The following is a 14487-nucleotide window of genomic DNA, read 5'->3' as shown; positions in this document are numbered from 1 at the left end:
TAGTTAAATGGGAGAATAATCATTTTTATAATAAAACATTTTTTAGAAAGATTTATTATTTAATTTTCAAATTTATTATTATTAACAAATAAGTTTTTTAATTTTAAAAAAATTTATTAAAATATTTTTATTTTTTTCTTGTAAAATAGCTTTTTTAATTAAAAATATAGTAAAAATACTAAATTAACCTTTTTACTTTTTTTTCTTTTAAATTTTTTAAGGAGAAGAAGGAGAAGAAAAAATATTTTATTAAAAAAATATAAATATATTTTAATATATTTAAAAAAATAAAAATATTTTAATAAATTTTAAAAAATATATAAACAGATTTATTAATAATGATAATATTTATAAATTAAATAAAAAATTTTATTTGAAAGTAAAATTAAATTTAAAAAATTTTTCATTTTATTTTTTATTTATTTTTAATAAAAAAATAAAAAAATTATTTTATTAAAAAAAATAAAAATATTTTTAAAAATAAAACAACTAATTTATTAATAATATAACTAAATAATAAATTTCTCAATTAAATATAACTCAGCTCTCTCTCCTTTTCTATTTCTCTTGCTCTCTCCCTCTCCCTCTCTCTTGTTTTTTTTTTTTTTTTTTTTTGTTTTTCGCTATATGCAGAAAGAATGCTCAAATACAGGCTATATTATTTCTACTTTCATGCAATCCATCGTCATGCAACAAGTCCAAGAATGTGAGACAACTTGAAGATGGAAAAGCTTCTCTCCTTGGAGATGCTATCAAGTATGTAAAACAACTTTAAGAACGAGTGAAAGTATTCGAGGAACAGAGCAAGAAGAGATCTGTAGAATTAGTAGTCCTTGTGAAGAATTCTCAACTCTTTGTCGATGATGACACTTCTTCATGTGACGAAAATTGCGATGGAGCCTTTGAATCAGCTCTTCCAGAGGTTGAAGGAAGAGTTTCAAATAAAGATGTATTGATTCAAATCCATTGGGATAAACACCAGAGAGTTGTCCTAAAAATACCAAGTGAAGCAGAGAACCTCAGTTAATCTATCATCAACAACAGTTCTTGCCTTTCGGGAATTCCACACTTGATATTACTATTATCGCTAAGGTAATTTGAGTTAAATCTCATATATCAAACATTTCCAAATTAACCATGGTTTAGTTCAGTACCCATCTAATCAATCTCCATAGATGTGTAGATATGGAAGCTGAAATCTCAAATATGCCCTTAGCCCATCATCCTATGCACAGGAATTCTACAAGCTGAGGTTGTGTTAATTAATTAACCCACCCAGGCCCTAGCCACCTGAAGCCCTTTTAAGAATTTCATTGATTTTGTTTCTACAATGTTCTATAAGTTTCTTCTAGTTTGGGTTGATTAATTGTCAATAGCAAACAGTCAACTTACCATCATAACTTCTATTCTAGACTGATCCGGAGACTTCCAAAACGACAGCAAAATGCATTATCATCCTTCTAGAAACGCAAATATTCTTTCCAAATCCAAAACCAGAAGCTTCAAGAATCCACTAAACTAATTAACCATTTTCTTCTATATAAATACTCAAATTAATCCACTACCAGCTAAACTACTTGCAAGCTTTGTAGTTCGCTTTCTAGCAGACCAAACTAACAAGAAAAATGTCCCTTCTTCACTCGTTGATGAATCAAAACAGATTGTTCAATCCATTTCAAAGGTTATTTATGGATAATTCTGGTACCCAAATGGACTGGAAGGAAACTGCTCACGCTCACATATTCGAGATCGACCTTCCAGGCGTTTCGAAGGAGGATGTGAAGCTTGAAGTTGAGGAAGGAAGAGTTCTCCGAGTGAGCGCAGAGAGAAAAGAAGAAGCTGAAGAAAAAGGTGAGAAGTGGCATTGCAAGGAGAGGGCAAGTGGTGGATTTTTCAGGGAGTTTGAATTGCCTGAAAATGCTAAAGTTGATGAGATTAAAGCTTCAATGCGCGATGGAGTACTTGTGGTGATAGTGCCTAAAGATGAACACAGAAAGAAGAAGCCTAGAAAAAAGGGTGTGGAGATTTATGGGGAGGATGAAGGAGAACACGCTCCCAAAGGACTTGGTCGCTTTGTTTGCTGCAAAGCTTAAAGGGAAGTCATGTGTAACGACACTTCTAAGTTCTGGTATTATCCAATAATAAGTTGTTTGCTGGCTTTGTGAGTGAGTGATTTGTTTGTTGATTCTACGTCTTCTTTTCCTTGTATACACGTTTGTATTATAGTTTCAAGAATTTTTGTTTTTTGGCTGGGCTTTACTTGCTTGCATAATTGTAATTTAATTTCCAACACTTTTTGTTGGGCTTTTCTTTCATTGTCTGAGCTTATCAAGCAGTCTTTTTTAATTTACATTTAATTACAAATAAATAATTTTTTTAAAATAGTGAAGAAACAATAGGTCCTTTTATTAATTATTTGATATAATAAACAATATCCCAGCCGGCCAGTATACTATTAGCAAGACGCTCAATCCCCCCGATCTGTTCCTCACCAATAAAACCCTTCTTTTGCTAGCTGTAATACAACGATGCTAACATACTATTATGACCACTTCTACATGTTTGCAACTCACAAGTTTGTGTGGAGAGAGTGCTTCTCACGTACTTCACTTTTCAAATCTTATTATAAATACACACACATAATCTCCAAGGAAGAGAGACAAAATCAGATAACATATTTACAAATCACTAAAAGATAACACAAAAGCAGAAGATGAAGCTGCTGTCTCTCTTTGTTTTCGTCCTTTGTCAACTAAAGTTGTTAATGGTTGTGTCAGGCTCCATACCACTCGTTCAGAAACCCTTCACTGCTATTTTACCAAAGCCTCACATTTCACCAAATACTCTGCCTTTTAAAGATGTTTTGTCCTCTGTTTACTATCTTAATAAATGTCCACAAGCTGAAGGAATCATCCAACAAAAGGTGAAGGCTTGGTTCCACAAGAATTACACATTGGCTGCCAGCCTCATTCGCTTACACTTCCATGACTGTGCTGTTAGGGTAAGCCTTTACCACGCTTTAATTTGTTTTCTGTCCTTGATTTTGAGGGTATGTTGCATATTGCTATTTGAATAGGAGGTAGAGAATCAGTAGCAGCAATTTTTCAAATGAGAAATCCAATTGCAAACCCTCACTTTGTTCAAAAAAATATTTTTCAGAAAAATATTTTTCATATTTTTTTATTTAAAACACTTAAAAAATTTAGTTAATGAAAAATATTTTTCAATTTAAAAAAAAATAAATCATTTAAAAAAGTTACTTTCGTTTTTTTTTTAAAAAAGTCATTTTTTGTGTCTTGACAATTTTATTAATGTCTATATGTATATAAATTTTTTAATAAATTTTATTTTTTAAATTAAAATTAAATAATAAAAAATAAATTATTTCATTTAAAAAAATATTTTCATATAAAATATTTTTTATAAAAATATTTTTTAATTATAAATTATTTGCTGTGAAATAAATAGAGTGAAAATGCAATTAGTTTTTTAGCCTATAGTTTGTGTTATTAAGGAGATTTGATCTCATACATAAATATTCCTCTGCACTTATTGCCTTAAACGCTATACTTTTTTTTTTTTCCTCCAATCAATTGTATCTACTGTATTTTATAATTTCCACGACATTTGTGTAAGTTATTGCATAATTTCTTACTTCACTATTTTTCTATTCACTCTTTATTTTTTATATCTTAAATTCTATTTATTTTCTAAAAAATAATTTACATATAAAAAATCTCTTTTAATAAAATTATTTAAAAAAAAACTTTGTTCCGTTATTTCGCTGTAAAGTTACAAAACAAAATGCATTAGTGGAAATTCAAGCAGTATTAATTAAGGGAAATACTTATTAAAACTCAGTTTACTATAAACCAAATTAATTAAAAACATAAATAAGTGGATTTTTTTTTTTTTTAACTTAAGACCCATATATTTATGTATTAGAATTGACTTGATTTACAATGGAAAGTCACTTAAAAGAAAATAAAATAATTTTTTAAAAATTCTTAAAGATGGTTTAATTTTTCTATGAATAAAAATATTTCAATTATCAATTTTTTAGAGCACCTTAAATATTTAAAAAATATAAAAATATTTAAAAAGAATATTTTCTACAAAATAGACGAAGTTTTAAGCTGAATGTTTTTGAAGATGAAGTGTTTTGAATAAAAAAGTTAAATCTTTTAAAAAGTGTTTAATACAATGAAAATTATAAATTTAAGTATGTGATGTCTTTTAAAAAAATTAAAATAAAGTGTTCTTTAACATGGCAAATCTTAGTTTATTGTTTGTAAAGAAACTTGTTAGTCTCGTTATAGCTATTTTTTCTGCTTATTTAAAATTTTGTATTAAAATTTTATTTATTAAAAAAATTTTCATATTAAAAAAAAATTTAGTTCATATTTAATTTAGTATTTTAAATTTGGCTTATTAAAAGATAATAGAGATGTATGATGAGAAAATTATAAAATGCAAAGCAAATTTATGAGTTAGCAGTGCAGTAATATTGATTCGAGAACATTAATTTATAAATTTATCCAGTTATTTTTTTTCTTATTTTTCACCTTTATTTTTTTTTTATATATTTTTTCCATGGCCTGGGTTTTCTTATTGATTTTTACGATATAAAAGTACAGTGGTAAATTTTATTTACTTGCTACACTAACCTTTTCTTTTCTTTTTTTTTTTAAAAAAGATTTCTATTAAAAATAACAATTTGGAACATGCTTGGAGTATATATGACTATTTTACTATGTTTATTTTTCTCAATATTGTAGGGGTGTGATGCTTCAATTTTGTTAAACCATAAAGGAAGTGAAAGGAGGGCATTGGCCAGCAAGACACTAAGAGGTTTCCAAGTGATTGATGATATCAAAGCAGAAGTAGAGAAGAGTTGTCCTAAAACTGTCTCTTGCGCAGACATTCTTACAGCTGCTGCTAGAGATGCCACTGTGCTACTTGGAGGTCCATTTTGGGAAGTCCCTTTTGGCAGAAAAGATGGCAAAATTTCCATTTCCAAAGAAGCTGACATGGTTCCTCAGGGCCATGAAAATGTTACTCAATTGATTGATTTCTTCCAAGCAAGAGGCTTGAGCATACTAGACTTGGTTGTCCTCTCAGGTTCACACACAATAGGCAGGAGCACTTGCTATTCTATCCTGCACAGGCTAGCCAAGTTTGATCCTACACTTGATAGAAAATATTTGAAGAACTTGACAAGGTCATGTAAATGGAGCAATGACTTTGTGCACCTTGATGTGACAACTCCAACAGCTTTTGATATAGAGTATTACAAGAATCTCGGAAAGAAGATGGGATTGCTGTCAACTGATCAAGCACTCTTCTTGGATCCAAGAACTTCACCTTTTGTTTCTGCATTGGCAACTCAGCCTGACCTCTTCTTTAACCAGTTTGCTGTGTCTATGGTGAATCTTGGAAATATTCTGATCCCAGCTCATCTCAATCAGAAAGAAGTCAGATTGAATTGCAATTATGTTAATCCTTGAATTTTATGTGTCTTATCAGTTGATCTTCCTGGTTGCTTTCAAATAATCAAATTGTTGTTATATCCTGTCTTTGCTTCACAATACATTCAAATATAAAGAGGCGCGATGTATTTTTTTTTTTTTAAGGAAAAATTCATTAGTTGGTCTCGATTCTGAATAATATATTAAAATATTTTAAAATTTTAAAAAATCTATTAATTAATCTTTCAGTTAGTTTTTAATCATTAATTATTTTATTATTTAATCTATGTAGTATGAGAAAACTTATTAATTGATTTTTCAGTTTTGTAAAAATATTTATTTTTTTAGTACTTTTGTATTAAGGATATTTTAAAATTTTGTGCAAGGCTTAATTGCAAAAATTAAAGGATAAACAACTGATATAGCTGATATTAAACTGATGACATGGCCGGAATGGATTTGGACTGCGATTGGTCTGAACCTGCAAGGGAGACAACGTGAGGGGTGGTGGGTACCCACAGCAGCTACTCCGACGCTCAAGTCAGTAATAAGATGAGTAGAGAAAGTGTAATGAAATGCTTAAAGTTTTAGTGTTGAGATCCTGCCGTGTTCACTAGTCATGGATCCCACGATTACAGACATAATGGGGACACAATGAACAGTGCCTAATAACGGTAGTTTTATGCAGAGACTCATCCTGTCCAGGGGAGGGTGAGTCTTAGTGATGAACCGGGCATTTAAGGTGTCCAGGTCCTCCTTTTCTTGGGCGGGACTCTGTTACTCGCTTGTCAGATCCTTGCCACATGACCTTGTTCAGTGGTCATGGCTTAATTTGGGCGACTCTTGTGTAGTATTAGAGGTCCCTCTACTAGTCTTTGATTCTTCATATTCGAAGGTGACGGTTTGTCTTTTCTGCCTAGGGCACGTGGCTCATTTTGGTTGGTATTCCTTGTTTGCATCATTTTACCTGCCTTTGCCCATAAATGATGCTAGCTTTATTTCTTGAGCCATTTTCAAAACTTCATCGGGTACACCCCTGTATAAGGTGTCCAAGCCCCTGTACAACCATCGTTTGTGGAAGAAATGAATAGGGCTACTTCCTTTTCTTCTCCTGAGGATAACCAGATTCATGTCGAGGATACCATCATGGTCTACAAATAGCAACCGAAGGCGGGTCTTCATGAATGTGCAAGTACACTGCTCAACTTCGTGTATTGGCTGAGGACTGCAACCAGTCTGACTATAATGGTTTTCAGCACCACTACCTTTCTGATAAGTTTTGGATTATGCAAGATTGATTCCGAGGGCAAGGCCAAGAAGGCAGTTGGGGGACGGTTCTTCACATGGCCTTTCAAATGATGTCTTCCCATAAGATCGGATTTTATGGGTTCTGATGTAATAAAGACTTTATTCGAGTCCTTTTTGTCTCGTTGTAATCGTTTGTAATGAAAATGCTTATTTTACCTTTTTACCAACACATATGAATTCACCCCTGCCTTGTATGGCTTTCTAATTTTTGTTTGTTCCCATTTGGAATGGCTTCCCCTTCATTCTTTGGGGGTCAGTATACCCCCTTCTCAGCTTTCTTAATATGGGTGACCTATTTGTTGGGTCCAAGGCCCGCATGTGTCCTAGCCTGGTGAAAGCTGCTTTGCAGCCTTGATTAATAGAACCAACACCCAAATGGTTTGGCGAAAACTCGCTTGTGACCCAGCCTGGTGAAAACTGCCTTGTGGCCTTGATTAATGGGACCAAAGCCTGAATAGTCTGGTGAAAACCATCTTGTGACCTGGCCTGGTGAAAACTTCTTTGTGGCATTGATTAATAGGACCAACACTCGAATAGTTTGGCGAAAATCGTCTTGTGACCTAGCCTGGTAAAAACTGCCTTGTGGCCTTGATTAATAGGACCAATGCCCAAATGGTCTAGCGAAAACCACCTTATAACTTGGCATGACAAAAATTGCCTTGTGGCCTTGATTAATGGGACTAATACCAGAATGGTCTGGCGAAAAGTTGGCTTGTGACCTAGCCTGGCAAAGACTGCCTTGTGGTCTTGATTAATGGGACCAATGCTCGAATGGTCTAACAAAAACTGTCTTGTGGCCTAGTCTGGCAAAGACTGCATTGTGGCCTTCATTAATGGAACCAATGCCCGAATGATAGTGAAAACCGCCTTGTGATCTGGCCTGGCAAAGATTGCCTTGTACTCGGCCATGTTGTTGGTGGTGTTGAAGGCGAGCTTCACCGCATATTGAAGTTTTATGCTGGTTTGGGATTGCAAAAGTATCATGATTCCTGCACCCCCTGCTTCGTAAGCTCCATCTGCCCAAACTTTCCACTCTTCTATGGTCTCTTCAAAGGACTCAGAGAGTTCCAACAGTGGAGTTGTAATATCCTCAAACCCATAGCTAGAGTAGTGATATCACTATGTATGGGTTAGGCTATTTCACTACTAGAGTAAGTGGCATTAGGGGAGGTGCTCGCATAACTCTAAGCTGCTAATAACTGAATCATAGAAAACTCAAATAAAGAAACGGACGTATCCAGAAATAAAGTAGACAGTGTGATTAGCAAGTCGGGAACGAGTCACTTTCGGGAGGTGCTTAGGGTTTTCCGACGTGCTTGCTTGAGATGCTTGTTTAAATCCGTCATGCTTGCTTAAGTGAAAAGGTTCACTGAAATTGTTCATCGGTATTGTTCACGAGTACTGTTCATCGGGTACTGTTCACGAGTACTGTTTATCGGGTACTGTTCACGAGTACTGTTCATCGGGTACTGTTCACGAGTACTATTGTTCATCGGGTACTATTCATGAGTCACGATTACTGTTCATCGAGAACTGTTCACGGATTCAAAATTCTATTCATAGTAAGGTGATTAGTCTTATTAATCATTCTGAATTTGTTAAAAAGTTAATGGAGTATTTGGAATTTCTATATTCTGGCAAAGGGAATATTTCTCGTATTTATGATGTGTGTAAGGCGTTTTACTAAGCTGAGAAAATGTGGTCTCCCGTTCTAGTGTTGAACCTGAATGTCGAGCATAGCAAAAACTGTTTGTGAAATTTTGTGGGTACGTCAACTATTGGAAGAAGTTGGGTTCACAAATTCGGTGTTTGTTAAGTTGTATGGGACGAGTTGATTATATATGTAACAAGTTGGGCATGATTAACATTTATGCTCCAACTTGAGGGGGAGTGTTATAGGAAATAAATATGTTAATATAGGAAGTAAATATTGATAGATGGGTCAATTGCTTAATTTTAGGGATTGTATAATTATAGGCTTGATTTTCCTTCCTATTTAGATATCACCTCATGTATAAATAGGTTGTAATCTCTATTGTGAAATACAATAACAAATATTATCTTTTTACAGGGGGAAGTTGTATGGAGTTAAAATAATAGGCCATGAAGAGTATTGTTGACTAGATTGACCGAACGGTTGGAATCCACGATGCGCAAACCAAATCAAATATTCTTTGGTTCTGCTAAGAAAGAAGGATAAGTAGAGTTAAAGTGCTTCCAAGCAGAAGAGTTAGAACAATGACGCATCACACCCTCTTCAGAAATATGGTCATTATGCCATGTCATATACTTTGTTATGGCATTCGATGCATACAACCTCTGCAATATCTTAGTTATGGGGAAATAATATATCTTCTTATACGAGACATTTTTTTTATTTTCCTATGTATGTGATTCTCTGTTATATCTTGAATGCTGACAAACCTTGCATGTAGTTAAGTAGCTATCAGCATTCCAATAAAGCATACACAAATTCACACAATAATGAATTTTCTCAACTAGGAGACCTAAACCCCAAACTAACTTCTTTGTGCTGTAGAAATGGGGGTCATCACATTATCTGCTGGAAGCATCTCATTCACTAATTGACATATATCATCAAAACACCTTTCTGACAAGTGATGCTCAGATTTGATGTTAAGCATCCAAGCAACTACAGATAACTGAGAGTGATTTTGACATCTCGGCCATAACTCTTGGTTTGTTGCATTGAACATATCAAATAACATCTTTGTTGTTGCATTTGGTAGTTCATTTCCATATGATAGAATGAAGTTTGGTCCTGCTGCATCTATAACCATTTCTGTAAAAGGATGTAAAGAAGTTTGATGCTCATCTTCAGTATGCAAAACATTATTGTTCTGATCCATTGTTGGGTCAATATTGTACTGTTGCTTCTCACCATGCAGGTACCATTCTTGATAGTTAGGTACAAATCCAAACTTCATTAGGTGATACTTAATGGTACTCTCCTCCTGAAAAGAACGGTTTTTGACACCGAAATCTATTGCACGGACATCGAATGAGTTCTCCATTCATGCATTTTGTATGTTTTTTTGCTTCATTCACATATCCATTTACACCATGTAAGAATTCAGGATTAAGTAATCCATCCTTTAACCTGCAATACATCCAACTACGATCTAGACGCATAGTGAACCACATCAAGTATGTGTTAGTAATTAAAAGTAAGGTAGTGAAGCTTAAGTCGTTAAATATTTTCGAATTGATGAATTGAAGCACTTATGTTCATATGAAATGTGAGAGTACTGAAGTAAGAAGTAAAGCAGGTTACTATAAAGTAGCAAGCAATGAAGCAAACATACCTTATAAATGTATACTCAATTTAGGAAATCAAGCCTATGTCCAAGAACTTACAAGTACATTACAAATAACAATTCAAAATGGTTAGATGATCTAACTCACATTTTTTGCATTCCATCATATGAAATTTATGAAAGTGAAAAATAAGTTATTAATAAGTTGGCTGGCTTAATTTAATTAAAGGCTTGCTACTGCTTACAAAAACTTAAGCTGACTTTATCAATTATATTTCCTTTTGTATGAATAAGCTATTAAGGTAACTGTAGAAAGATTGTGTAGTTCACTTTAGCAGTTGGTTGGGTCAAACTGACGTAGCATGCTGAAAATGTCATCTTACAAGCACTTTATATATTTATAAATAGTAAAGTAAAAGGGTTTTTTTTTATTAAACAATGTTACTTCTTAACGGTCTTCTCGATTAGAATTCATTAATCATTAATTAAAAAAACATAAAATAATTACTGTATGACTGATACCTAACGAGGAAGAATACTTAATTGATTTATTTTGTGGCTTGCACAGCAACTGCAGGCTGCTGTTGCAGGCTATTTGCAAGCAGCAGCAGCCAGCAGTTGCTGCTAGGCAAATGCACCTGCAGCAGCAAGTTGCTGCTGCAGGGCAAATGCAGCTGTAGCTGCTGCTGCAGGGAAAATGCAGCAGCAGCAGGCTGCTACTGCTGCTGCTGCTACAGGGAAACAATACTTGTAGTCATTAATGCACAAGGCACATTAAGGTGTTAATGAATCTTGGAACCTAGGTGCGAAAATTAAAACTAAATAGTAATAATAAAAGACAATTAATATATGTAAGACTACTCATAATTATAACCTAAAAGGTTTAGAACCCTTTTAGCAGTGTTTTTGAAATTGAAAATAAAAATAAAGTAACAATGTTAAACAAGACTTAAAACCATAATATTACATTCTTACTAATCCCTAAAGTAACTATAAGACAACAACACATGATGAAGCACGACTTCTTTATCATATAGATTACTTCTGTTGTTCTTTGCTTTTTCTTCATCTTCTTTATACTTTACTTGAAAAGCATTCAAAAGGTGCCATTGCTTTGGGAAAAATAATATTTCTTTAACTTAAATTTCCTGTCTATTTAAGGATCTTTTGGTATTATTGTTAGAGTAACAGTTGAAAAAAATACCCTTTTTTTAATAAATATACTAGTTAAATAGTATTAAAAATGTTTTCAAATTAAATTTGACAAATTTTAGTCATAGCAACACTAAATTAACAAATTAATTCTTTTCAAACTGTTTTTCTCAACAACATCTACAAGTGCTATTTTCTAGAAAAATGGTTTTGGCCCTCAAACTATAATGCCAAATGGGCATTTGGTCATGTTGCTCTGGCCCTTACAGTATTGACTTAGGAATTAGCACCACCCTATTAATTTTGTGTTTCTGTATAACTTAGCCACTCCTTTGAACCAAATTTGGATGGGTGAACATCTTTAAAAAGCTTTCATATGCCAATTGAAGTGCTGGTGGGACTATCTTGCATTCAACTTAAGTCTTTGTTGTTACAGCCTTAACACCTTAATGCCAAAGTGATCGTTCCAAGATTCCTTAACACCTTAATGTGCCTTGTGCATTAATAACTACTAGTACTGTATGTTCAAGACCTAGTTAACCAGCCTGCTGCTGCAGGACAAACATGCAGCAGCATCAGCAATGCTGCTGCTCCAAGGGCAAATATGCAGCAGCAATAGTGTTATTGATGTATGCCACATTTTTAGAATTAGTTTTCAAAATCCACATATGAAACAATGAATTTAGTAAATTTCAATTAAAAACAATATGAAATCAATTTCACATTTATCATTGATAATAAGTTTATGGATATTGGTTGGGTAACCATCAGTTGCATACATTCAGAGTAATTCCACAAAATAGAATCATAAATCAAGAAGTATAATGAATAAAATTAGAAGAAACAAGCTAAACAAAAAGCACCTAAAAGAAAAATACACATGTAGAAAACAAAGCAAAAATTAGATGAGAGAAAAAGAGAAGAACCTGGTTTGCCCGCTGGTGGTCCGACGGATTAAAATAGACGGAGAGGAGATTCTGCAGCGTGATACAGCTGATCCACATCCGGTTGGGAAAGAGATTAAGTGCCTCGGCGGCTGTGGAAATGGGTGCAGAAGAAAGGAGAAAATTGCGTGAAGGAGAAGTGATGATGGTTAACTGAAGGGAAAGAAGGAGAAACGTGGGAGGTAAACTTATTTGGTTATTTTTAATTAAAATTATTTAAATAAGTTTAACTTAAAATTAAAATAAATATTGAGGTAAAATTTTATTAAAAATATAAGATGTTAAATTAAAATATGATTTTATAAAATTAAAAATAAATTAAAATTTAAGTGGAAGTATCATAAGATTGAAATTGAAATTAAAAAAATAATATTTATAATTACACTAAAATTCTCAAAATAAAATTGATTAATATAAATTAAAATAAATATTCTATATATAATTTCATTTTTTTTAAATTTTTTAGCATACACCGATAAATAGTATTTATATTTTTTTAATAAATAAATTTAATAAAAAGTTTGATGCTACTAATTTATAGGATATTTAAGTAAATATCCGTAGAATTAAATAAAAATTAAAAATAAGCCGTTTGTAAAATTAAACGGATACAAAAAGAACTTTTAAACAGATTTATAATCCGTTTATAACATTAAATAGACACATATGGAAGTATAACCGTTTGTAAAATTAAAAGAATATAAATAAACTTACAAATGAATGTGTAAACTCTTTGTAAAATTAAATAAATATAGATAAATTTAAAAATAAACTTATAATTCATTTGTAAAATTAAATGGATACACAAAAGTTTGCAAATGGAAGTATAATCTTTTGTAATATTAAGAGGACACACACGAATTTATAAAGGGACGTTTAATCCATTTATAAAATTAACTAGTTATAAATATTGTTGTAAACGGATGTGTGAGTTATTTATAAAATTAAATGGATATGAAAGAATTTTCAAATGAACTTATAATCCATTTGTAAAACACATGAATTTGCAAATGGAAATATAACCGTTCATAAAATTAGGACACAAATAAAATCACAAACGAATATATAAGTCGTTTCTAAAATTAAATAGATATAGATAAATTTACAAACAGGCTTATAATCTGTTTGTAAAATTAAATGGATACATAGGATTTACAAACGGAAGTGTAACTATTTATAAAATTAAAAAGACACATACGGATTTACAAACCGATGATTAATCTATTTGTAAAATTAAATAGCTATAAACATATTTATAAAAGGATGTATGATCTGTTTGTAAAATCAAATAGACACATAAAGAGTTTCAAACAAACTTGTAATCGATTTGTAAAATTAAATAAATATGCATGGATTTGCAAATGGAAGTATAATGGTTTGTGAAATTAAAAAGATACAAACATATTCATAAATGGATATGTAGACCATTTGTAAAATTAAATACACATAGATAGATTTGCAAACGGAGCTGTAATCCGTTTGTAACATTACATGGATACACACAGAATTTACAAACAGAAGTGTAACTATTTATAAAATTAAAAGGATACAAATAGATTTACAAACGAACATATAATCCATTTGTAAAATTAAATTGCTAAAAATAGATTTACAAATAGATGTGTAAGTCATTTATAAAAATAATTAGATACAAATGGATTCACAATCGTATATAGAATCCATATGTAAAGAAAAAGTTTTTTATATGTTCATTTGTGAAGCTGTAACTGTAACGGTTACAAGCGGATTTGTATTCATTTGTAAATTCCATTTATATTTTAATAAATTCTTGTAGTGTATATAACAATAAAAAAATTATCATTTAATTCTTATAATATAGAAAAACTTACTAGTTAGATTTTTCAGTTTTAAAAAATATATTAAAACGTTTCTAATATTTTACAAACTCTATTAATTAGTCTTTTCATTAAAATTAGTCATTAAGTATTCAGAAAAGTCTAAAATACCCTCGATTAGAGAGACTAATTAGTTTATATTTTTATAAAGTTGAAGGACCAACTAATAATTTTTTTTACTATGAAGACTAAATAGTAAAACACTTAATATCTAAAATTAATGAAGTATTGATTAGTATTTTTTTAATATTTTTTTAATATTTTAATATATTTTTCAAAATTAAAGAATTAACTGGTGTGTTTTTCTATAACATAGAGACTAAATAATAAATTACCTAAACAATAAATAGTAAGAATTTGCTACTTGGTCTCACAAAGAATATGTGTGTATTATAAGAGGAAAACCATAGAGGGGAAGATTAGTTTATTTTGTTGGACAAATATTTACTTATATCCAATATTATTTTATATTAGCCTATTA

At 31.5% G+C, this 14487-nt stretch overlaps 3 protein-coding genes across 3 annotated transcripts; 2 read left to right on the top strand and 1 right to left on the bottom strand.

Moving 5' to 3' along the window:
* The first annotated feature begins 661 nt into the window (after nt 1–661).
* LOC110603467 (18.1 kDa class I heat shock protein) lies at nt 662–2259 on the top strand. The gene has a single exon (XM_021741202.2). It carries the CDS (start codon nt 1626–1628, stop codon nt 2091–2093), a length of 468 nt encoding a protein of 155 aa, XP_021596894.1. The 5' UTR covers nt 662–1625; the 3' UTR covers nt 2094–2259.
* Nucleotides 2260–2419: 160 nt separating this feature from the next.
* Nucleotides 2420–5507, top strand: LOC110604250 (peroxidase 7). The gene is made up of 2 exons (XM_021742398.2): nt 2420–3001; nt 4779–5507. Exons 1-2 carry the CDS (start codon nt 2714–2716, stop codon nt 5505–5507), a joined length of 1017 nt encoding a protein of 338 aa, XP_021598090.1. The 5' UTR covers nt 2420–2713.
* A 3754-nt stretch (nt 5508–9261) lies between these two features.
* LOC110603155 lies at nt 9262–12321 on the bottom strand. The gene is made up of 2 exons (XM_021740851.2): nt 12133–12321; nt 9262–9919 (listed from the first exon to the last, which is right to left on the bottom strand). Exon 2 carries the CDS (start codon nt 9809–9811, stop codon nt 9296–9298), a length of 516 nt encoding a protein of 171 aa, XP_021596543.1. The 5' UTR covers nt 9812–9919; nt 12133–12321; the 3' UTR covers nt 9262–9295.
* Nucleotides 12322–14487: the final 2166 nt, after the last annotated feature.

Source organism: Manihot esculenta, chromosome 16 (assembly GCF_001659605.2).
Source record: "Manihot esculenta cultivar AM560-2 chromosome 16, M.esculenta_v8, whole genome shotgun sequence".
Taxonomy (NCBI): domain Eukaryota; kingdom Viridiplantae; phylum Streptophyta; class Magnoliopsida; order Malpighiales; family Euphorbiaceae; genus Manihot; species Manihot esculenta.
Note: the sequence above shows the minus strand (reverse complement) of the source record. Positions and strands in the feature narration are given on the sequence as shown.